This window comes from Zootermopsis nevadensis, unplaced genomic scaffold (genome assembly GCF_977971745.1).
Source record: "Zootermopsis nevadensis isolate Lab colony 2312 unplaced genomic scaffold, Znev_1.0 Znev_ptg000004l, whole genome shotgun sequence".
NCBI lineage: Eukaryota > Metazoa > Arthropoda > Insecta > Blattodea > Termopsidae > Zootermopsis > Zootermopsis nevadensis.
The window spans coordinates 8,002,222-8,028,399 of NW_028259136.1; the positions used below are offsets into that span (position 1 = coordinate 8,002,222).

At 39.2% G+C, this 26,178-nt stretch overlaps 2 protein-coding genes across 7 annotated transcripts; both read right to left on the bottom strand.

Moving 5' to 3' along the window:
• Positions 1–690: 690 nt before the first annotated feature.
• Naglu (N-acetyl-alpha-glucosaminidase) lies at positions 691–13,423 on the bottom strand. Of its 5 annotated transcripts, none has more exons than XM_022082446.2 (18): positions 13,184–13,423; positions 11,897–12,057; positions 11,421–11,602; positions 10,476–10,694; positions 9,979–10,140; positions 9,027–9,092; positions 8,586–8,649; positions 7,870–8,015; positions 7,021–7,105; positions 5,929–6,078; positions 5,152–5,294; positions 4,702–4,774; positions 3,972–4,058; positions 3,673–3,863; positions 2,922–3,042; positions 2,285–2,378; positions 1,536–1,706; positions 691–1,325 (listed from the first exon to the last, which is right to left on the bottom strand). In XM_022082446.2, exons 1-18 carry the CDS (start codon positions 13,224–13,226, stop codon positions 1,165–1,167), a joined length of 2,319 nt encoding a protein of 772 aa, XP_021938138.2. In that variant the 5' UTR covers positions 13,227–13,423; the 3' UTR covers positions 691–1,164. The 5 variants fall into 5 exon arrangements, with proteins under 5 accessions (XP_021938138.2, XP_021938137.2, XP_021938139.2 ...); XM_022082445.2 differs by lacking the exon at positions 13,184–13,423 and adding an exon at positions 12,393–12,747; XM_022082447.2 differs by lacking the exon at positions 11,897–12,057 and having other exon boundaries at positions 13,184–13,420.
• An 827-nt stretch (positions 13,424–14,250) lies between these two features.
• Positions 14,251–25,232, bottom strand: eEF2 (eukaryotic translation elongation factor 2). Of its 2 annotated transcripts, XM_022082420.2 has the most exons (18): positions 25,089–25,232; positions 24,072–24,286; positions 22,862–23,055; positions 22,011–22,219; positions 21,567–21,691; positions 21,207–21,315; positions 20,598–20,711; positions 20,346–20,492; positions 19,710–19,811; positions 18,991–19,129; positions 18,544–18,711; positions 18,042–18,151; positions 16,957–17,136; positions 16,655–16,864; positions 16,135–16,317; positions 15,740–15,872; positions 15,382–15,506; positions 14,251–14,646 (listed from the first exon to the last, which is right to left on the bottom strand). In XM_022082420.2, the coding sequence occupies exons 1-18, from the start codon at positions 25,089–25,091 to the stop codon at positions 14,578–14,580; spliced, it is 2,535 nt and encodes an 844-aa protein (XP_021938112.2). In that variant the 5' UTR covers positions 25,092–25,232; the 3' UTR covers positions 14,251–14,577. The 2 variants fall into 2 exon arrangements, with proteins under 2 accessions (XP_021938112.2, XP_087199201.1); XM_087343075.1 differs by lacking the exon at positions 25,089–25,232.
• Positions 25,233–26,178: the final 946 nt, after the last annotated feature.

Consider the following 26,178-nt stretch of genomic DNA (forward strand, 5'->3'; position numbering starts at 1 on the left):
TGAGAATGCTGCCAACTACGCAGATTGCGTTTTAAACTACGGTTCTTCGTTTATTCTGTTAAATTAAAAAAATATATGAACTTGGCTAGAGTTCAATTAAATGTTGTGACTCTTCATGACAAAGAAAAATTGCAGGTTTCATTGACTGGCACTCTTCCTTTCCCATACTATAACATAGCTGAAGTAGACAAAATTGTGCCAGGTTCACATTAAGGTTATTTTAACAATGTTGTAAATGCAAAGACCATTTTTCTTAGAATATGAAATGGCTATAATGTATGAATAGGAAACGATGTGGATATGGTCTACAATTCTCTGGTTACTAAGAATCCATTCACTTATACATAATAAACATCCATTACACACCACCTAACTAGCATGCACATCTATTAACACAATAAAAGTATGTGAACAAACAGCACCCTGAAACAAATTTATAGTCTTCTCTTGGCATGATGGTTTCTGTCCAAGATCTGATATGATAGGTCGGATGAAGCTCTAGTACACGACCAAACTCAGGAGCAGTTGTGTTAAGGATCACATGGACTCTGGGTGTAAGGAAGTGGACTGGATTCAACAGCTGGCTACAGCTCAGCGGTGGGCTTTGCTGAACATGGAAATAAAGCTTTTACTTTTTCATTAACTAAAAAAAAACTATACACTTCAAAAGAAAATCCTTGCACCACAAAGTACTTTAGTTATTTTCTGTATTTATATTATACAATACAATATTTTTGGCATTCCTTTTACGTGCGAATGCCCCAACCTCATTTTCACACGGTTCTTTCTGATGGTATCAATTACATTGGTTCAAGCATCAACAGTGGACTGCTGAAACAGTCTTAAGGTAGCTATGGCTGGAATATCTGAATACATTTCCCATCATTTATTCCTCCACAATGCTGGATGCCTGTCTGATTCACTATGAGCAGAGATGTATATTCTGTGTGAATTTCTCATCAACGGATAATTTCTTCAACAGAAAATGGTTACAGACAGTGATTTGTTGTACTTGTAAACAGACAGCATATAAAGTATACCAGGAGAATCTGGCAAACTCAAGACCCTTAACATAAATACTCATATTATCATATATGGCAACACAAGAACATTATTTGGCAACTTGCCTTTTGTACACATACTTCCTTCAGTGTAATGTGGACATTATGCCACTTCTGTATTAAGGCTAAAAACACGAGATCGGGGTGGAAAAATACCAAGTGTCGCTCTTCCACGGTAGTGACGAAACCTGCGCAATGGTCGGCGTGCAACAAAGTGACTCCTCCATCGAGCATGAATGTCTGTTGCTATTGCAATGCTGTCACCTGAGAAATAAATATAAACACTACAACCACACCAATACGTGCTTTTCAGTTTAAAGCCAATGCTATCAATCAACAATTTCACAAAAACCATTACCTTACCTTCCTTTTCACATGTGAATTTAAGCCAACCATGACGGTGTACAGAGAGATAATGAAAGAATGTAGGGAGCAGAGAAACAGAGAAATAAAGAGTTTGTGATGTCTCGTTACCTTGTGGGCTTGTTGGGAATACTGTAGTATCAAGAGTGAAGGGTTCCTCCACTTCTTTGAAAATCTGCTCAGCAGTATGAGATTGATTGAATGGAATACCAGTAGCTAGAGAATTGTTGAGAGCACTCAGAAAGAGACTCCAACGAGGGAGGAAGTAATGGGACACCACACCTGAACAGCAAATTCAACATCATGAAAAGAACATTAGATATTACAGGTAAGTAAAACATCAGCAAAATTCCTTTAGGCACTGTAGTTACCGGTAAATGGACAATGGAAGGAGCAAACATATGAAGTGGTCCAAAATGTTCACAGATGCCTAACACTAACCAAGATACCAACCACAGCAAGCAACAGCTTAATTTACCTACAATAATTCCCATAAGATTTTCAATAATCAATTAACAAAATATAATGATAACACAAGGATAAAAATACTCATGACTGACAACAGTAAGAAGCTAAATGTTTTTTAGAAAGGTCTCAGGTTTAAAACTAGCCCTGATCAAGTAAGATCCTCTCTGTTGACCAACATCTTACAGCATCAAAGATGGAGGCAGTATGATCCCTAAAACATTGGCACCTACTCTAAGCCCTCACAGCATTACAACTGAGGAGACCAACAATAACATCATCGCTGTAAGGACCTCAAATGTCATTCTACCACTAGGTACAGTGGATTCTGGCTGGAAGAGGTTAAAATATTTACAAAACCATAACTGAAGGCATTATCCATAATAATGATGTACCTGCCCACTGTTTATTGGCGTAGTCAACAATCTCACCATGAGGTCCCCATAATGTGATCTGGTTACGAGCGTTGTACTCATACAATTGCTTCTCCTAAAAAAGATCATGATACAATACAAAATTTATCATTCCGCAACATTTGTTTATGATTTTTCAAATATACACTTACATTACTAGTTTTCATATGCATTTGTTGCTGATGTTCATTTGTTACTTATATAAATCTGATGTTTTAATATCACACAACAGATACAAAACTGCACACAATAAAATATTCTGCCTTACATTTATTTAAAGATTCAATAAATTGAAAAGTGTTTCAAATATAAGCGTTAGATCTCAATGAAATCTGTACTTTATGTTATGTATGTAATGAAATGTCAACTGCTAGGTGTCAATGTTGAACTGCGTATGTGGTTACAACATATTTTAATGTACCTTGGAGCATTTTCCTTAGAAACTGTGGGAAACAAAACTCCCTGGGTCAAGATGTGAACCAGCAACTTCTGAATGCAAAGGGATGCTAAGAATCTGTTACCTCAAAGCACTAATAAAGTACACTGAGCAATAAACAAAATTGACTGCAAAAACAAGTCACCAGACAATACACACATTGCGACATAATAATGGACTTACCGATGCGGTGGTGCCAAGAGCTTTAGCGGCTTCCAGCCAATGTCCCAAGAGAAAATCTTTGTTTGAACCTAGCAACACATCCAGATCATTCAACAGGTTTTGAAACAGCTGAGTATTCTGCCTGTAACAAGACACAACCTCAAAACTATTTGGGACTAAATTAACTAGAAAAGGGATGTGATTTATAAAACATGGCATCGATATTACTTCAGTACTTATCTTTGAAATGAACACTTTTTTTGTTAACAGCAAAAAATATGGCAACCCAGCAAATTCAATATAATAAAAATTTATAATAAAGGAAATTATCCTCAGAGAAGGGGTATTAAACTGTATCACAATAAATTTGTATATTACTGAGCGGACTGAGGTGTGGGCTTTGTGCCGCTTGATAACTGGGACCATGAGTTCGAATCCCACTCAAGCCATGGATGTTTGTCCGCGTTTTTCTGTGTCGTGCTGTCCTGTGTACAGGTAGAGGCCTTGCGACGGGCCGATCAATCGTCCAAGGAGTCCTACCATCTGTCTAATAGATCAAAGCCAACAAAAGTTGAGACTTGCAGTGCTCAGGCACTTGAAGAACTGGTCGTTCCCAGTATCCAGTATTACAAGCCCCACAATAAATAGGATAATAGTTGTTGCAAGCTATTTTCAGAACTTCATGCAGTGTTTAAGTCTTTTATTTTGAAAAGACAGACCCAATACCATGGGCGGACATTTCCTTCCTCATGCTTGTATAATCTGAGCATACCGGAAGTTTGTCAAGTTGCCCTTCCTGAAAGCAGATACGATGATGTTGTGGAGGTCTCCGCCTAACACCTGCAAGGCCTGTCTCGTTACATCAACCAGGTCATGTCTATAGTTGGCAGCACTGTGAAACTGAGATGAAGCACTCAGCAGCTCATCCCAAGCAACGGCCAGTTCTGTAGTGTTGTACCACACCTGATGGGGAACACATCTTCTATTAGATTTACATCCTACAAGATTAACGCAGGAATACAAGCATCTATATGTTAGCAGTTCTCATATAGAAAGAAACACCAGTATTACCCACTGACGAAGCTCAAGGCTCGGCCGACGACAGATCACGTACTTCCCTCGTACTTTTCTCAATCCAGTGAAATTGTACACGCCAGACTGCAGACATAATATCATTTGTATCTGAATATGACTGTACTATATACATTTGGAAAAAATTGTACTTCAATTAAAAATCAGAAAACATTACTTAATAAGTTTACTTTCACATAATCACTATTAAATTAAAAACTACATCTATATCTGTGTCCAAGCATGATGTCATGAAATCATAAAGATAATATGGAGGTACAACTCCATGCATTTTTAACTTTCACAATGTATGAGTGTGAATGGTCGCTTTGCACTTCCCAGGAAAAACCACCCAGTACACATTAAGCAGGAGACTTGGTGGGTCCCAAAGATAGGACAGGCATTGTGAACAGAAAAATCCTGACATCTAATGGAAATGATCCAGCCCACAGTCAGTCTTTTCTTTGTATGCAACATTTCTTTTAGTGTTAAACAGTTGCAGACCTGACAAGAATGAAAAACTTCAAAGTCACAACCGACAGCATTCTGGTATTCGAAATATAGTTTAAAATATGAACATATCTAAACCACTAAATCGTTTGACCATTAACTTATAATTTCTGCTAATTTCTGTATACAAACAAATGACTTTACAGGAAAGTATGCATCACAAGGTCTTCCCAGACTTTCTTGCTGGTTATACTATTTAATATACAAAGCAGAAAGCTACCTTCAACAGCTGCCATGCCTTGTTTACATGATCATCTGCTGTACCGTATCGTCTCCTGACGTAGGCTGAGAACCTGAAACAGACACAATTATTCTGAAATAAACAATCACAAAAAGTTCATTTGTATTCCAAGAAAAAAACAAATCCTTAAACACAGAGGGCAGTGACCATGAACTAAAGGTAACACCAGCGTTTGGGAGACATAAGTGTGAAATCCTGTGGATTACTTTGGTGAGAAAATGGCAACTTGTAAGACCAGAAAGTAGATTAGAAAATGACAATAAGAAGACAGGAAAACAGACATACAGGTTTAGAGATGGATTGAACTGGGCAAAGATCATGTACAATAGCAGAATTAAATGTTGGGTATTAGAACCTTCAGGCCATTTTACTGAATAGATACAAACACAAACTATATTGTCCAGAGGAGTTCTATGAGCAGAGGCTTACCATTCTGTGAGGTTCGCAGGCTCTGCCCTCCATGCCATCTCATTCATCAGGTCATACACCACATAGTTCTGATTGATGCCTTCAGGTGTCAGACCAGTGCCTATCATTGTGCCATTCTCCAAACTTCGGCCATCAAACACACCCTGGGAGAAAGAATATTAACGGAAGTCAAACCCCTGTCATAATTTTGTCCAAGAGCAAAATAACAACAACAGGAACATCAGAAAAAACAATAACAATGTTTAAAGCCCACGTTATTCTCACTTAAATGTGGTCCAACAGATGTTCCAAAAACCCAAAGGCAGACATCAGCAGGCAACAGAGATGAGACTTTTAAAAAGTACAGGACAAACAAATGCGAAGAGAATAATACATTAAACAAATAAAGATGCCTTGAAAAGTAAATTAAAAATAAAAGAAGAAAACAATACAAAGAATCTTATAAATGCAAAAGTAAAAGGAACATTAACGCTGATATTTTGTCACCAAGTTTTTTTTTTTTTTGTAACAGTATTCAACACAAAATTCTATCTAAATTCTGGACAGATATCAGAACATAAATATTTATCAGATACCCCGCAAGCCCTTACTGTACACTTGTAGATAATTTTAGCTCTGTGCGGACAATATCTACTTCTTCTTCCTGGGACTTAAACCTATTCTTCCATTCCCTGTTCCCATACTCTGCCAAATTTCGTCTGCTTCATAAATCCCTTTAATCACCGTACTTTTGGCGACAAAACCACAAACAACCATTTCAGAAGCAACAATATTTACCATGTTAATATTTTCTACTGATCCGTACAGACCAAGGGTACCACCAAAATTATGCAGCATGCACCAGATAAAAGGCTGTCCATAGTATGAGTGTAGTCTCTTGTACTGTGGGTACAATTCTGATTGCAGATCGAGGATGATCATCCGGCCCTGCAAGCACAGATTGTACTGAGATAATTATTCATTTGTGTAACAACGTTTTATTTTCTGTACTGGTTAAGTAGTGCTGATAGTAGGATGATCTGGGACTGAAGTATTGGAAAAGACAAAATGACCATGGCCTATTTTAAGTCATTCACAAAAATTTTCCTGAAAGCAACTAAGGAAAAACTACAATGAAACCTCAGCCATGATAGCCTGTCTTCATATCAAGTTTTGAACCCAGATCATCCCAGATATTACTGAACTGCAAAATTTGGTACCACATGTATGGGGAACAGCACCATTCACTCCTAACCTTCACCACAATGTGTAATCAGAAAGTAAAGTAAGCATTCTTCCTGAAGCAACCCACATAATCTTGAATAAGAAAAATTCATCATAAAATGACTTTCATCCCAATTACATTCGCATGTAACTAACTAACTAACTAAACCAACTAGCTGGCTTACCGAACACAAAGGTTCATCACCGAATTAACCAAAGCCTTCCACCGGACCCTGTCCTGGGCCAGCAAAATCCAGTCTCCCTCGACTCCTACCTCCCATAGATCCTGCCTGAGATTATCCTCCCATCTACGTCTAGGTCTCTCCAGAGGTCTCTTCCCCTCAGGCTTCCCAAATAGTGGACCCAACCAAACAGATAGCTTACCGAACTCGAAGATTCATCACTGAATTAACCAAAGCCTTCCACCGGACCCTGTCCTGGGCCAACAAAATCCAGTTTCCTTCGACTCCTATCTCCCATAGATCCCGCCTGAGATTATCCTCCCATCTACATCTAGGTCTCCCCAGCGGTCTCTTCCCCTCAGGCTACCCGGAGCACACTTCTTGTCCCATCCATGCGATTACATTCGCATGTAACAAGATAAAAATATCTGTCTGGTCCTTAATCTGATTAGTCCCATAACAAATGATCAGATGATGTACTCACAATCGGGACGGCTGAGATGAATGCCTTAACCTTGTCTGTTGTCCAAAAGATCACGTCATGAACGAACACCCAGTTCTGCTTCAGCCTTCAACAAACAGTCGTGAACCACTTATCAACTTCCACAAAAATGTCCGTGTCTCGTACAATCAAACTAAACATGTTTATTGCCAGAACACTTTTACATACACAACACCATATCCAGCAGCTTGGGGATCTGCTACTCTAGGGTTTAGGGGCCTTCTGTATCAGACTTATCGCTAGATTCTAACAGCACACACTATGCAAAACTGCATGCAAGAATGACTGTGATAATTTCAAAAGATGAAGAAGGAAGTAGTCACAGCCTATTTTAACCTTTCAGCGTCGAATGCTGCACAGTGAATGTTACACTGCTGCCATCTAATGTAGCACAGAAACATCCAGTGCATGCACACAAGAATACCCCTTTACGCGTCAGTCATGTAAATAGGCTTTAATTTATTTATACATATACTATTTACATAGCAATCAAGATGGCAGTCCAGACAACTGTTTGGCATTTGTATCAACTAGACCTATTGAATTTTTCTGAATAAATTAAAATTTGTCAATTTTAAATTGTGTCGACTAATAAAATGGATGCACTACCAGCAATTTGGGGCCTCAGATTTAAATATCCATGCAAAGAATTGGTGAAGTAACGACACAACATTTGCTTGGAGAGACTGAAGAAAAGTATAAAAATGAGGTCAGATGGTCCGTGAACTGTATTTTGAACTGGGGATTTCCTGAAAATGAAACAACGCCACGAAACTTCACTGACAGACAACTAGATACTAGATGCATCCTTCCTTGTAAAGATTTACTTACCACACTGCACTGGGGTCCACATCAGTCATAGCTGAGAAGACAGCACTGCTAACCGCAGAGAGGTACGTCACATTCGAAGTGTGCGGTGTCATTTCATTGAAAGTGTCACAGCTGTAAACATGATTTGTACCAAACTCTGCAACCAGCTGTAATCAGAACAGGTAAACAATCAGACAACAAACTCTGTGTTACTGAATGATTCACGGACACTTGACAGTAATACACACGATGAAGACAGTACCGTGCAGCAGCCAACAGATCTAAAACCCATGACAAAATGTGAACTATGAGTGTACCTGCTCCTGAGAACAATCCCTTCCTTATGCTAAGTCACACTTTCTCCCCGCTGCTGTCAAATCATGACTGAGTGATTTGTATGGAGGATAACACATTAACATGTTGAACAAATTTGTTCACGGTGGGAAAATAAAACAAATTTGCAAAAGTGTGAACTGTAAAACTATCATAAGATCCAATATAAGTACAACGTGGCCACCCTATTAACCTGGCGATACCGACATTTATTTACTAGAGAAGGTGGGGGAGTGACTCCCTAATCCATGAAAACAAACACAGCGCTCTAATCCATACCATGATTATTGCTCCTATATCATATGCATTTATGGAATACAAAAGTATATCACACTGCATAAGACTGGAGGCTTTCAACTCGTTCGTCCGAAGAAAAAAGAATAAAGTATTAATTCTGCACTCACTTCTGATATAAACATGTTGCCAACTGTCTTAAACATAGGGTCAGTGGGCTCAAGAAGGTAGGGACTGAAACACAAAACATACAGACGTAAGAACAGACAGATCTTCACCAGCAACACGATGGTCTATCAATTAAACCCTGCTTAAGAACGTATCTTCCCTGACCTACTTAACAACTTAAACATTTAAAATATACGAGTGTACAGTTTTAACCATTCTTTAAATCATATTTCAATATTATTCTGTCCTAAAAACCAAGAGGGAATCTTGAAACTGGGTACAGAGGAGTATAAAACATATTTGATGATCCATATTGTAATCTCACATGTACAGAATATAATATTCAAGAAACCTGACTTACTCCTCAGAATATTAAACTGAATCACTCACTGGACCCCAGCAAACTAAAAACTATGCAAACAAACAAATTAATAAATACATACCAGCAGTATTCATCAGAGAAATGGTTCCAGTCTGCCATGAGGGTCAACGAAGTGTTCGGGTACACACTATAACATTGAATAAAACCACTGTATAATAATAAAACACTAAACTTCCACTCAGAATTTTCCTGGATTGTTTTCAAATAACAGTAAAAATCACATACCCGCAAACAAAGAAAGAAGACAGCAGAGAATGAATAAGTAAGAAAACAGTAAGAAATACAGTTTATGTTAAGCAGCTAAAAGAAACAATGAAAAAGGCTATTCATGTTGTTCGGCATGTACTGGGTGGCACAAATACATGAACTGACTAAAGATATTGCAAAACTGAATGGCCCTACAGATTTGACAAAACTCTTGTAAACTGTCCAGAACATATCTAAGTGTGTGTGCACAAAACATTTATCCAGACAGGTTGCCTCAATAAATGGACAAATATTTTCCATCTTTAATGTTAAGAACAGATATTAATTTAATAACAGGTTTTACCTTCATCAATGTTGGACAATGCCACAGTTTATGAGACAAAAGAAGGTAGTTTCCATCAGCCAATCAACTAGTGGTGTTGTTGCCTCTCACACACATTTAACACAAATATAAAAATACCTATTTTTAATTCGTTTTTTTAATATCACTTTTGCTCCGCCTGGCACATGGACAGAACATGGAAGTATACCATACAGGAGAACAGGAAATGAAACCTAGAGGAGGAAGAGACCCACACAAATTTGAGACGAAGGGTATTCAGAACATGCTGAAAATAAACAGCATGAATAGGGTAAATATCCAAGAAAAAGAATAGAAAAGGCAAAAGCTCTTTGTAACATCTCCGAACCATTCAACAGAAGAAGATAATATAAGGAAATAGAAATAAATTAGTTAGTACTGTAATGAAATTTAGAAGAAACTAACTAGCAAACTAATTAAAATATAAGATATGATTGTGAGTTACCGTTTAAATGCTTGCGGCACATGACCAGCAAATGCGGGAAGAACAGGTACGATTCCCAACTCTCTCATGCGCGCCAGAATCCTGTGCTGCAGAGCCAATGACTGACTGTGCCATGAGTTGGGGAGCGGACCACCAAAACCTCGCATATTACCCATCCGCAACCTGCAGAAGACATAACCAGTGAATGGTTTATTTATATAGTTCCCATTGATCTGAATGGTAGTCCTCTGGGATGTGATGCCTTGCGGATATGTAGGTGGGTACAAAGGTTTCAGAGGAACATACTGCCTGCATCTTCAAAGCCAAAGCCCCGAGGCATCTCCCATGAAAGCAACTTCTTGTCCAACAAATCAGCTATCAATTTCCATTAAATACTACGGAATAAGTTATATAAATAACAGTTTTGCTGACAAACAAATGCAAAACAGATTTAAGACAACATAATACCAACAGTGTAACACCCAGACTAAAAATGAAACTCATTAGATTATCCTCACCATGCGAGGAATGCAGGGCCACTCAAGTGCCTGCTGATGTCTGTCTGTGTGAGGTTCAGCTTCAGGTACACACGCTGCCAGATTGCCTCCTGCCCAGTGAATGCCAAGGCCAGATTTATTCCATTGAGGGCCATCCAGTCAATCTCCCTCTCCCAACGCGGCCAGCCCCACCACACAAAGCTGTAGCTCGTGGTGCACACATTCTGATAATATCGGAACCTGGTCAGCACCAAACTCTTACTTGTAAAATTTTAGGTTTTTCACTGTGATGAGGATGTTGATGTACTTTTGGGTTCTGGTGTTCTGTGGACTGGTTGGTAGACATGCCAGAACCCCAGAACCCAAAATAACACAATCAGGAAACTCTTACATGTCAGCAGAACTATGAATCATTATACGTTGAGTGTGCAAACTATTTAAAACAATTAACTAAAAAACACTTTCTACTCATTTGCATACAGAAACTCTGCCATAACTGAATATTAATTCATAAATGCATATATTCATTGTTTGTTTAACAAAGCTGTCAGTAACTTAGACTTACAGAGTTGAACAATACAATTAATAAATATAAACTGCAAAGAATATGGAAGGATGGTCAAGATACTACACTGCCATTTGCCCGGAGGGACTGAGGGAAAACCTCAATCAGCACAGCGGCAAGATATAACCTAGAACCTTCCAGTTACGAAGCACACGTGCCAGCCACTTAATTAAAACGTTCAATAAGTGAACAAACCTATGTAAATCTAACGATTAATTAATATGCTAATTAAATACCAACCAGTAGTTAAGTTTGTAAGGAACAGAGGTATCGTTAAAAATCAAAGAAACACAGCCCACTCTTTATTTGAGTGACACCATTTTTGGCAAACACGTAACATAATAAAGTACTATTTACTTGGAAGAAATTGAACACAGCCTCAAATAGGCAGTACTAATCACCTATCAGCTGATGTGACGGTAATGTTCACAGGTGGTAATTTCTCAGGAAGAGACAGCTGGTCAGAATCCCACGAAACGTGACAGAAGCAGTAGTACTTCAGATAGTGATGGAAACCCCAGACTGCAGCAACGCCACTTGTTCCCACAAGGTTCACCCTGTCTTGACCATTTTCTTTCAAAACCTGCAACCCATATCAAAACTCTCAGTAATCCAGACTGCGATGCCATGTCCTATAGTCATTAAAGACTTTAAATTTACCCTCCGCATATCATGGCTTACACGTAATTGAGCTGGCTGTGGATTTCCTGACATACCATGAACTCCAGTTAGTCAGCCAGATGCCCCACAGTACAAGGGTTTAAATACCCTTTTATAATACAACAGATGTTAAAAATGTTCTGATCACTGATTCTTGTGACTTCTATATAAAACAATAATTAATCAACTTGTTTGGTTTGGTCTCACATTATGCTACCTTAAAAGTGTCCTTCCCAACAGGTCCCAACCTGGGATCTACTGTCACTTGGAACAGTTCAGCTTTATCTGGTATAAGGCGCTTGATGACTCCAGTCGCAGCTTGTGCCTGAATCTGAGGACTTGCCTGTGCCTTCAGGTGTCCAAGAGTAGAATGGAAACCTGTGCAAGTTTTAGCATCTATCCGTATAACAGGCAAGTTTTGGTTAGTTGACAATCACTTTGTGGTATAAATATGGACAGACGTACATATTTACAGAAATGCAATATTTTTATTAGGTATGCTCAATAATTCACTCTCCACTTCAGTAGGTCCTGGGTTCAAAACAAGGGTCAGAGATCGAATATCTGAGCTGAAGTTTTTCGTGGGTAACCCCCCACCACCACCACCACCACCACCGCCAAAGGGGAAATCATAGGATTTTAAACTAAATATAGCGTATGTAGAGAAAGGAAAACATGGTGTTTCCAGAACGTAAATAATGACTCTCACTTACCATCGCCAAAAATGCACACAAAACAACACAGCAACACGAAAGTTAATAATACTGATGTCTTGAAAACCTGCATGGTATAAGTACTACTTTACACTATAAATGCATTAATCATTCGGGTCTATAGCAGTTGTCTGCAATCAATAAAGTACACAATCATAATGTTGCAGACTGAAAAATAGGGAAAACAAAATTAAATGAGGTGAGGAATTCTACTAAAATGTTGCTTCATGGACAATAATTTCCCATTTTGACGTTCACCCTATCTTGGAAAATAGCGCAACACATGATTATTATGGTATATTTAAATGATTAGTAACATTACGGCATTAAAACCATAAACTCTTTTACTACTGCAGGTCCACCAACGGTAATGAAATAAAACATGAAACCAGTCGAGAATCAGATATTTGATATAGTGGAGGGGTTTTTCAACTTTTTGACCCGGGTTTTTCGTCGTCATTTCATATATTCCAAATATTTACATATCCAAACAAGACAACTTATGATGGCCCCATCCTATTAAAACGAATATGGGTCCACAATCAGATAACTGTAGTACTTTCCTGTTACATTTTCGTAAAATTCATACTTATTTTTTCGTGGTGTAGGGGTTTGCTCCCTCTAGAATTACCAAACAAGAACATTATTTTTTGGGTTTTAAACCATATCATATGTAATAACACGTCAAACTTTTTCATGTAGGAAAAGGAGATTGAAACTCTGGTACTAACTACACGGGCATGGGCAGTCAATCATTTTACCACAAAGTTTAAATCAGTGTTAATCATTACCATAATGGCGAGTCTTCTGAGGTGTTGTCCCATGCAGTCTCATAGAAATTCAGAAATGCTTACTGCCACCATCAGTATGAAGAAGCAAGCACTTCTGAAATGTTGGTCAATTTCCAGGATACACAGCACACCATCCCAGAAGTCTTCTTCATATTCATTACCGCCAGACCTCACAAGTGTATTCTTAACAAGGTCAGTACAACCAATCGCAGACACCAGAACAATCTTAGGTTCTTCAACTTCAAGGTTTTCTCCACCCAAATCAAGGTCTATCATAGCTACTTCCAAACCAAGAAAATACTTGAGAATTAAAACCATACAACAGCAAACTCAAAAAATACTTCACAAGTTATAAGCCTTCCTTCAGCAGCAGTGCTTATCAGAACCAGTCGAATCAACCTCAAATATATTAGTAATTTATAAACGAATTTTCATCACCTTTGCATGTTTAACATCTGCAAACCAAAATCCTAATTTTAATCACCTTGACAACATTTAAAGTAGAATGCTCTTAATTCTTCTTCCATCTTTTACATCCAAAAAATCTCGGGAAGTTACACTTTATGCATCCTCCCTTCAGAGACAAGGCAGAATACCCACCTTATGCATTTTATAACAAAGTTCTGAAAGAAAAACAATGTGAGATTGTAAGATTTGAGGTTTTCACAGCATTGAGTATGAAGATTTCTGTCTTCTGGGTTGTTGCGCTGTGTACTCCGGTCGATGCTAACAGTTTCAGAGGTCATCCGGCCCTGATGACGGAGGCAGTACCTCTGAAACGTTGGTTAACATCGACCAGACTACACAGCACAACCACCCAGAAGACAAATCTTCAATGTGAGATTGATAAAAACCATGCAACATTAACTCGTAACATTGGATAATAAAACATTACTCCAATAGAAAAATATGATGTGGATACATCTTTACGCAACCAAGTATTTCCATGAAATTTCTGGTAGTAAGGAAAAAAATGCACACAAATCTCACACTGTTTCAAACAGATGTCTCCTCATCAAAACATTCAATTAACAGGAAGGATATAGGGGAAAAATAAAACACTGTAATCTGTCTGAAGTTTTTATTCTGTAACCCCTTATATGATGCAGTACTTCTTCAAATAAAGCCAGTGGCGTAGACAATCAAACAATGAAGCAGGCATGTTGGGTGCATACAGTATAACATTCTCCTCTCATTTTTCATATCATGTACATGGATGAATCAGAGCCTTCACAGGCCACATTAAAATGCAAATTTGCCCCCTTCCCTTCCAGCTTCTCTCAAAGCACACACCATCCAGTGTTCAGTCATGGGTAGATTTCAAATGTAATGATATATAATTTTTTTTGTAACTGATTAAATACTTTGTACACCGCACCTAACTTCATGAACATTTACAATTTATCCAAATATTGAGTAAGATCTGGAAGACCTTCCTTCAGTCCCTTCCTTTTGCGGGTTTCCTACAAAACAAAAGAAACTGCAATTAATTCTAAGCACAAGTTAAACAGAACAGTCCACATCCACAATTATTCGTAATTACACATAGCTTCCTCAGTTGGCCGTTCTTGTTCATCAATTATTCAGAACAGGTCTGTGAACACGAACAATCATCATCAGAAGCACAAACAAAAAATGACTGAAAAAGTACATATTACGCAAACCAAAAAAAAAACACATTTCCAGCTTAATAAATGATGTACGATTTAGTGAAGTGGTGTGATGCCAAACACATCAAATTCTTAGATAAACTTTCACACGAGTAAATTCTTTTTTGATATAACGACCGTTTGTTTTGTGTAAAACAATCAGGACAGAAGAAATTTGCTATGGCAGAGCAACAAGTGATGAACGGTTTAAAAGTCACAGAAGTGTGTCTATACTCTACACTGACGTGGAGTACAAAGAAGGAAACGCAAACATTAAAATATACAGCAACAAGAAATGTTCAAATTTACACCTAACACTCGCTTGTCGATCATCGGGGTTGTATCCCTTTGTGGTCTTGCAGGTAGCTTACCAATGTTTTGGCAGAATTTTGACACAATCCACGCGGCCTCCACCGCCAAAAGAACCTCAATCGAAAACAACTTTCCCTTATTTTCGCTCACGAGCTCACTTTCGAGTTTACTCGTTACTCAATCCCCATTCCGCCTGCTTTCTCGTTGCAATAGTTTAGCACATTGCAATAAGCTTACCTGTACAACAATATAGGGCTTTGTGCTGGCATCCAGTGGGTCACCAGGCAAGACCTGCCAGTGGTCGAACACACACTGTGGGAATGCTTGTCCACCTGTATTGCTACGCAGATCTGCTGTGAAGCCTATGAAAAAAGGGTAGCACAAGAGTGAGTTTTCTCCTACATGAAAACGACGACGGTTTGTTACACCAAAGTACACACTATAACTGAAAAATTATGTGGTTACTTCATTATATACCGCAAGGTTTATGGTTACATTGATTTTAATGTATATACAAATGTTCATCAAACTTTAAGTAATGTTCGGGCCAAAGTAGTGCGCACAATCTATATTCAAAAAATAACATGACACTTACCAAATGATTCATTCACAGGCAAGAAAGCCTTAACTACGAACATGGGTGTTCCTGCCACCTGCATTTCTTCAAACACGTGTCCTCTTCGTCGGTTCAACACGCCATAGATACCACCAACAGCGACTTCTGGACACTAACAAGCAAAGGACAGGAAAATTTCCTGTTTTAATACTGTTCACAAAATCTTGAAATTTAACAGCAGCGAGCCAACAGCAATTATGATCATAAAGAAAACACTAGATTAACATCTCAAAATCCAAGAATCTCACGTTTTTGAAGACCTAGATGTCTTTTTTTTATAAAGGGGAAATGGTTAAGAGCCTCCTCTATCAAAACATCAAAATTTTATCTCATTTCAATGCAGCAATTCTTAGTACAAACTGAATTCCACCCACCTGAATCTCACACAAATAAACTGGTTCCATGAGTCGGGGCTGGGCTGTGAGGATACAAGCATACAAGCAGCGTCGAGTTGTAGGAATGATCTGACCGCCACCTCTGTGGATGGCATCTGTGTGCAGCGTCACATCATAAATGTTGAAGCGTACGCCACGCATGTTCTCCTCTGCCAGAACCCCCTATAACATCAACACAGTTAAACCCAAAAACATACCCAAATGCTATTAAATATCTTTATACAATTTTTAAAGTGCTTCCTCACACCATGTTTAAAATCAGTACTGTGTCACATTTAAATACAAAGAGAAAATGGTAGAAGCTCCATACCATTTATCGACATTAAACGTCAAGGTCACGATTTTCAACGCAACATTCAGCAAAAAAATTTGGAATGACATTAATGGAATGGAGTTATATATCAATTAAAAATTAACCACATTTGGTTTTCAACATTTCCATTTTAATGACCCACCAAACATTTACAATAAACATTCAACGCAGATAACAACTAATTACCTCTTTGGTTGCCCACTGGAACCCAGCCACAACCGAGTCCTTGATTTCATTCAGGTACTGGACACCCTTCGTGCAGTCAAGGAGAAGGTTCGGACCTGTACCGTCAGGACCAAAGGCCCAGATCTTACGGGCTTCTGTGACGTCATATTCGTATTTTTCACCCAGGTAGCGAGCCCGTGCCTTGAACTCATCACGTGGGTTCACCTCTCCCTGTTTCAACACACAACCAAGTTAAAAGCTCAGTACGACGACTTCAAAATAAAGAACTTTACACTTGAGATAGACTTGCAAAAAGTACTTACCCCATCAATATCTTCAGCTAGACCATCAGGCATGGGCTGTGCCTTCATAAAGAGACGGTTGTGTTTGTTGGGCGACTTTGAGAGACACATTTGGTCAGACTCTTCAGATACCGTCTCACGATACGATACAACAGGATCAGATTTCTTGAGAGGAATGCAAGCATGGTCTTCTTCCAAATCCTAGAACAGGGTTCATAAGAACATCAGCAATATATATATATATATACTCAAATTTAGACCACCAATTCAAAAAAACCTGCAGCCTTTCAAATCAACAGCAAAATTCAGTTTCATAATCAGAAGCTGCGAACCATATGTAAACCAAACAAATTATGTGGCCAAAGGTTTGTACTCCTGCTACATACCCGAGAAGTCACGGTTAAAATATCTGCCCAGAAAAGTTTTTAAATGATTCCCCTTACTCTGTTCAGTCAAATGCTGTAGTAGTATCTAAATTAGGCCATGAGACTCCTTCCAATTCATTAATTATTCATCTTATTGCCTGACGCTACGCGGTTCAAGCCGACAGCAGGGTTAAATATACCAAAAATAAAACCTCACGCGAAGAGCAGAAAGAGGCATCTGATTAAACCAGACTCCGGGAAATACATTCAAATAACATTTAACACAAAAGACTGATAACAGCCGAAGTTTAAAGCATTAGAAAATTTCAACAAAGGTGAAACAAAATTTAAATTAATGCAGAGCTTCTTCAGTTGGGCTTTCAATCTTTCATAAATATTCAGAACAGGTCTGTGAATAAAAGAACATCATCATCAGAAGCTCAATAAATATGAAAGTATACTGTACTCAAGTCATCAATACGATCAGGAGGAACGCAAGAGCAATACAAACCTTCAAACCCCTTTCAACAAAAATAATTAAACAACCTTCGCATCCAACATTAACCAGCTTCAATAACTTTTTAGCAAAATTTAAGGAAATTTTACAAAATCCTAAAAATTTAGTGCTACGTTGTATAAGTAAACAAATTATTGAACACAATATCAGCGAAGCTGCAGAGAATATACGACCTAGAAACAGACTTTACAGATTCAACACAACTGCACCAATACTGTACTCGCCTTCAGACAAATCTCCAAATGCAATTCACCAGCACCAGCGATGATGTGTTCGCCAGACTCCTCAATGATGCACTGAACCATAGGATCAGATTTTGCCAGACGTTTCAGACCTATAAATGAATAACGTATCAGTATACTACTCTATAACCCGCAACAGTGCGGAATTGAACGTGACGAAACTTGTGCCCATCACTTTCGGCACACCGAAAGACATTTTGCTGGCCTCTGGTGCTTCCTAGATGGACATTTTATTTACCCAAATTTAAATACTGGCACTTAACCACTCCACATGCCAAAGCGGAAAGTGTGGCGATTTGGGGTTAAACTTCAGAAACAAAAGTTTTAACTATGCATATTTCATGTAACAGTAACACAAGGTTTAACAAGGAATAGCCAAATGATATCACATCACAAATTAAAAGTTCACAGATGATTTAACAACTTTAAAATCTGAAAATCGACTAATGAAGATTAAAAAATCAAATCCAACGTAAAAAAATACCTTCTACAAGTTTCGGCAGATCGGCAGGGTTCTTGGGCTCCACGGCAACTCGAACGACAGGGGACACACTGAACTTCATTACACGCATATTGTGGGCATCCTTGAACGTTGTGATGGTACCAGTTTTCACCAAAAACTGATCCACACCGACCAATCCACAGATGTTACCTGGAGAATACAAATTGCACAGGACTCTTGCAAGACAATTTACATAGCAATTTCACTCAATCCTGCAAAACTGACCCAAACACTAAGTTGAAAGCAACAAAAAGTATAATTGTATCCATTACTTTCGGCACACCACAAAACATCGAGTTAGGCGGTGCTTCCTAGCTGGATATTTATTTACCCAAAATATAAGCACTGGCACTTGCGATCTCCATAAAAGGAGATGAAGCGTGGCGTTTTGGGAAACCTATCGCTTTCAAAGATGTACATGAGGCTTACCACTAGGGACATCCTCAATGGCCTCGACGTAACGCCCCATCATCAGAATAGTTCGCTGGATGGCCTTTTCGTATAGATCCTCTTTCTTGCCTGGGACATAATTTGGGCCCATGATACGGGCCTTCATTCCTGTTGCAACCTACAAAAAATATGCGAAAGGCATTCAAAGATTTGATACAATAAATTCTATTTTTACTTGGTACTTCACAAAAAACAGAATTAAGAAACATTTAAAATTGACATTAATTAGGTTGAAATGGATTCTAATCAGGTACTGCGAGGGCTTAGCACTCCTTGGAACTTCTCTTTCCAAGTATTCCAATTTTCGCTCTTACGGAACCGGACAGTATTTCAGTGCTCATCCTGTACAATATGAGCAACAAATGACAAAATTCATTCCAATTCCACAACAGGCCATTCACAATATAATGCGTACAAATTATTTTCTTGTATGTTCCCCTATTCAGGTTGCACATTGCGGTACCATGGCAACCAAAACCAAAGAACAAATTACTCTCCCATAGGTAAAGTGCAATGTCTCCATCAAACAGGCAACATTCCAAAAACCCATGGCAAAACCAAAAAACTTCACTCGGCGCCTGCCAGAATAAATAAGGCGAGATACCGAGTACACAAATCACTTCATAGCCCTTCCATATATTAGATGCGACCAATTAGATGAATGCACTTCAAAATGCCACTCAAAACAAATTTCTCACCTTTCCAGAGAAGACGCGACCAAAAGCATAGAATCGTCCCTTGTCGGAAGTAGGCACCATCTTAGAGATATACATCATTAGTGGAGCATTGGGGTCGCAATTCTAGAAGAAAGCATAGAATACGTTTCGTTAAAATGACTGACGAGGAGAAACCATCGAGAATACTCAGGCTGCATGGGAGAATATTAAAATATTAGAAGGGTGTAGAAGCCTTGCGACGGGCTCATCCCACGTCCGAGGAGTCCTACAGAATGTCCATAGATCAAGCCAACTTAAAAAAAGGGTTGGGGACCTGTAACAGGGTACCGGAAAAAGTATAAACATCTGGCTTTGGATAGGTGGCAGGCTCTTGCGAGTATAGTAACGAACATTACATGAGTTTCGTAAGAGGTAGGTAATATCACCAGTTGATCTGATAAGATTAAAAATGCATATTCACCGTGAGCAGACTCGTTCAGCCACACAGTTTCGTCTGTAACATGGATGGTTTCAAGAAATACCACACCACACGGCTTCAATTAATTTTTTCAGTAAAAAAAATTGACACATGAAGAGAATTCTTTAAAACAATAGCCATGTGGTGTTGACGTGCACACGCAAACAGAATAAAGTGAAAAGGTTCAATTTTCTACAGACCTTAACGCCAATAGCCGCCTCATCATCGAGTGGTCCTTCGTACAACATCTCCATACGGTACTTCTGCGCTACGACGGGCGACGGTAAGTGAATGGCAATCATCTGAAGTAAAGCTTCACCAGCCGGCAGCCATGATCTCATCACAACCTACAGCGAAAATGACATTAAGAACCGGCGAACAGACCAATCATTTCAACACGCAGAAACAAATTTCATCTTCGCATTTCAATACCAAGACTGCGCTCTCATCACCTTAAGAAGTGCCTTTCCGTCCTTGTCCTTGTCCTCGGCTTTAAGCTCGATGTTCAGCTTCAGCATCAGATTAGCAGCTTCCTCCTTTTTGTAGTTCATTATGCTATCGAACACCTACGACAAAACAATGCGTCAATCAAACAAGCCACGCCTGCTTGGTATCTGGTCTAAATCTCGACCCACGGACCAGTTATCATCGTGGAACGCGGTCTTCCTTCATTACTCCAGCCAAGCAGCGGAAAATCACCGAAAAATAAACCACTAATCTTCCTTCCACATCATTCAAAATCACTCCGCCATTTGAAAAAGCACCAATAAGGAATACAAGAATCAAGATGTAAAGCCGTCCCACTACGCGGCATGCAGGTCGTATGGAGGGAGTGGAGGTATAGCTCCTACTCATTCTTGACCTTGGCACGAGATGGGAGTGAGCCGGCCACGCTTTACCCCCGGGAAAGGACCCCGGTACCCATTGGATACGAGGATGGGTGGGCCCCAGAGCTGGTCTGGACGCAGAGGCCCCGTCGTCCGGCCCGTAGCCAGTCACTATACTGACTGAACTATCCCGACTCCCAGATTCGGAATGCGAAAAAAACAAAAAATACTTACCTTGTAAATAGGATCCAAGACATACATACAGAAGGATCTTTTGTTATCGTCTTCCTTCTGCTTTGACCATTTCTTGGTCTTGGCATTGAAAAAGTTTTCTCCCCAAAGCCTGAAAAATTAATATCGCCACTTTTTAAAGTACAGTCAATAAAAATCAGAATAAGGAAATGTACGCGATTAAATATTTGCCGGGTGTCAGAAGTTCGTCTTCCACGCAACCAGTGCTCCGTAAATATTCATCCACTCTTTATCCAGGCGCTGGTTTCAGCTAACCAATGTCATCTGTTTTCATGTACGTTAACTACGACCTCCAATTTGAAAATAATGTTAGCATCTACACTTTAAAGCAAGTGATCTCACCTCTTCATAAGCTTTACAACGTCAATCTTAAACTTCTCAGCGTACATCTCGGCAAACTGCTTGAGGGTAAAAGCCCAGCCATGCAGACCAGAGCCAAAACCCACACTACCCTTGCTCGGGTCCACCTGTGAACATGAAAATCCAAACATTAGCTCAAAATTTAAAGTTTAAAGTTTAATTAGCTCAAAAGTCTATACAGAGCAATGAAAACAAAACGTTTGTCTGTCGAGGGTGATTAAATGTTATAATAATAATAAACGCCACACCAAAATCTAAATAAAATACAGTAAACTTGGAAGCAGTCACATTCTTCTAGAAAGGAACTCCTTCAAATAAAAGAATTACCGAAACGCATGTCAAAATCTACTTTTTTCTCCATCTACAGGCAATTAATTAAAACAACCACAGAACACGCCAGAACCGCGCAAACATCGTGTCACTTACCCTCACTTCTCCCATGGGCCCAGAATCGTCGCTGTAAGTGGCAATGATCACGTTGACATTCTCGACGATACGCTGGAAGGTCTGGTACAGTTCCTCGGCCTCAAGCTGCAACTCCAGCAGTGCTCGGTCCATCTTGTTCATGAACAGTACCGGCTTGATTCGCTCGGCGATGGCCTGCCGCAGCACAGTTTCGGTCTGAACGCACACACCTGGCAAACATCCGGTCGTTAGCCGAGCACGACACGAAAGCAAGACGAAACCTCAACCCTTTTTACTACGATCCTCATGAGAGTGCCAGGTTCAAGATACCACTTTGCTTAATCCTGCATGTTCAGCCTAGAAATGAACCTGGGTCCCCAAAATGAGGTAACATTTACATTCTTTACCCACCCACCATTTATTTTACTCCTTGTAATTAACTTTTAAAACTTTCTACGATAAGAAAATGAGAACTGAATATAATTACAGACATACACAGAGATTTCTATCGAGGGAAAATTGACGTAAATTATCTTATCAACTATTAATTTCCCTTTTCAGCCACTCCATAATTAAATGATCATAAATATGTTGCATCTACATCTTTACTACCGCCACTGGACATAAAGATAGAGGTCCCGCAGTAGCATATCGATGAATTTGCATTTGCTCTCCTTCCATTTGCACTGCCGCCACCGTCCAAGTCTGCGACAAGGCGAACCCTGCCTACAAACTACAGTACGACCCTTTGTGTGCTGGAAGGGACTTTCAGTATGTCAATGCCTCGGTTCTACGCCGACATGACATTTAATCGCCCATATGTCAACCCTCGATGAACATTACTTGAAGGAGCGTCACAGAACGCATCTCACCTGATACACAATCTACCACAACGAGAGCTCCATCAGTAACACGCAAGGCAGCCGTCACTTCACTAGAGAAATCCACGTGTCCAGGAGAGTCAATCAAATTAATCAAAAATCCCTTCTCTCCCTTGTCACGCTGATCGGGGTTCGTGATAAACACCAGATCCTTGTCATCCAGTTCGAAATACATGGAGATGGCCCTAAAAGCAGTAAATTACATCACTGCATTAATGTTAACCCCAGAGAAAATCACAGATCACTAATGCAAAGTTGTATATTTATTACAGACTGCATTCTGATACTGGGAACGACCCTTTTCGTTGGCTCGATCTATAGACATTCGGTAGGATCCCTCGGACGAGGGATTGGCCCGTCGCAAGGCCTCTACCTGTACACAGGACAGCACAACACAGAAAAACGCGGACAAACTTCCATGGCTTGAGTGGGGTTCGAACCCACGGTCCCAGCGACAAATGGCACAAGGCCAACGCCTCAGACCGCTTGGCCACTGCGGACCCCATGCATTCTTATATCTGTTTTAAAATTGCAATTAAATTAACTTTTACTTTCTGAGAGCTTAAGGTGTCATTACATATGAAACACTACATCTGTTGTAATGTTGGTATGTCGGTCCAAAGGTGCCATTTCTCATGAACCAGTCTCTACAGTTCATTTTCAATCAAAAACATGCTACAGTGCCTCAAATTTTTTCTGTGGCAAAATCACACGCACTCACAATGAAAACACAGGGAAGTATTCAAAATAGTTAATAACAATTCTGAATTAATTATGGTATGACCAGCAGAAATTATATTCCATTTACATCCCAATATGCTGTATGTCGCTGACAAAAATAATGTGTAATGTTCCAGGCTTGACATATACCACGCAACAAAGACAAGAAAAATGCCAATGCAAAAAATGTACTTCAGAAAAACCAGTCATTAGCAGTTTTCACAATTATCACGTTACCATGCACACCTTAGATATTGGCACATGTTACAATTTACATCTTCACTACCGCCACTGGACATAAAGATAGAGGTCCCGCAGTAGCATATCGATGAATTTGCATTTGCTCTCCTTCCATTTGCACTGCCACCACCGTCCAAGTCTGCGACAAGGTGAACCCTGCCTACAAACTACAGTATGACCCTTTTTGTGCTGGAAGAATTTGTTCAAAAATTACTACTACATCGGATGAGACTTTACTCACGTGGACTTGATAGTGATGCACCGTTCCTGCTCATCTTTTCGTGTATCTGTAAAGCGAGTTTCACCGGCCTTAGCACTGGCAATAATACCAGCCTTGGATACCAGGGAGTCGGTCAGTGTAGACTTTCCATGATCAACGTGAGCGATCACAGACATATTGCGTATGTTTCTCTTCTTGTCCATCATAACACGGATCTCATCTACAGTAAAGTTCACCTGGAAGTATGCCACAGGTAAACATATAACCTTATTTACTGCAACTTCATACCTACTGGTTAAGGTAACAGTGTATGTAGAATGAACACATGGTAATTATTTTTGAAAATGGATGCACCATTAACATGTGGTGACAACTTTTTTGAAAACAGTTTTTAATTTGTAGGTACAAATTACTTCACTAAGAAACAATTTTTGAAACGACCACCAACACTAACTTAGGCAATTGCTGCTGGGTAAAGTAAATTGTGAGATGTTATGAAACCTACCTATCAGCACACAAATTACTTCAACCGGATACAATTATTGAAAATGAAACGAATACACAAGGTCAAGCGTAAATTTTCCAACTCCTACAATTGTGCTAATCATTTTCAAGGTGCATTTGATCAGATTAAAACACCTGGAGTTCAAGATGTAGCACGAATCGCTAAAAGTAATTTATTTTTAATTAGCGAATTTGCTTCCTGACCATATAACGTTATATCCCATGCGGCACAGCATGGAAGCAGACTTTAGGAATGGGTGTGAAAATTGTTTTTATGAAGGCCCGCAAGTTCAAAATATTCGTAAGCAATAATAACGCTCTCTTCGTAAGCAGAAACAAAAACAAGGGTCCTTTAACACTGCACATAAGCGAAGCTCATTGACATTTCGAAGCTTGCAATCTGTTGTGCAACCTGTTCATTTAACCAATGGAACATAAAAATGAAGACACAATAATGAGAACCGACTTCCTACAATGGGGAATTAAAAACCACACTTCACATATAATTACATATAATTGTATTCTATCGCTTACCATTTTGGATGTTCGACGATTTCCTTAGCTATGTCACAAATCGATGCGCCAACAATGGCGGACTCCCTGCGAAAGAACGAATGCCACGAATTGAAGACAGTCAAAGAACATAAACTCTACGTCGTGGAGAGCGGAAGAGCACAGGTACCACAGATAATACAATCCTATAGATATTCTGTGTTCACTCCAAATAAGTTTTAGCTTTAAAGTGATCCCTTCATGAAGAGATTTTCTACATTACTCTATATCGAAACCAAAACATTATTATTAAAGTAAATGGTGATTATTTCCTACTGCATGAGCCAATTGGTCTCTGTAATTAATACGTTTTCTTTGAGGTTAGGACTGACTGTTCCGTTTTCATTTCTCTATGCATCTCTGCTTCCCGTTGTGTATTTCCCTTCCACTCTCACCAATTACCGACTACACTCCTCCGGCTACAAAGGGTTAAGGATGTTTTTTGAGCGCTACTTTCACATTGTATCTTCTAAACAGGATTTCTTATAATTCTGACATCCTTACCAATGTCTACAAAGCCAACCGATTTGTACTCTTGATCGTTGTTCTGAATTTTCTCCCTGCCTGTGGGTAGTTTCTTTGTTCCTTTTTCTTTGAAATTGTTTTGTTCGCTTTTAATTTTAAAAAAAGTTGACAGTGGAACCACGGTTCCGGAGAATCTGACGTAAATACGTCTGACGTCTTTGTATTTAAATTATCATCATAGTATTACGCAACACACAAACGCAGCAGTAGCCTGAAGTGCGTTACGCCTTTATTTGTATAATAAAATGTTTGTAGAACCTAAACCATTTGTGATATGTAAAACCTGAAAACAGATACGGAAAGCTCAATATGTAATACGTATTTCGTCCGCAATATGTCCAGATCCATCTCTTACGGTTTTCGAGAGGCGGGCGCTTAACGTGATGAACAATAATAATAAATAGGAATCGCTTACCTCAAACTTTATTCAATTGTAAGAGATCACGATGTCCACCCGCAATGACCTTAATAAAAACTAAAATGGAGAGAGTGGAGGGCAGTATCACAGATTTCTTAATAATTCCTGTAAAAGATAAGTACCTGTGAT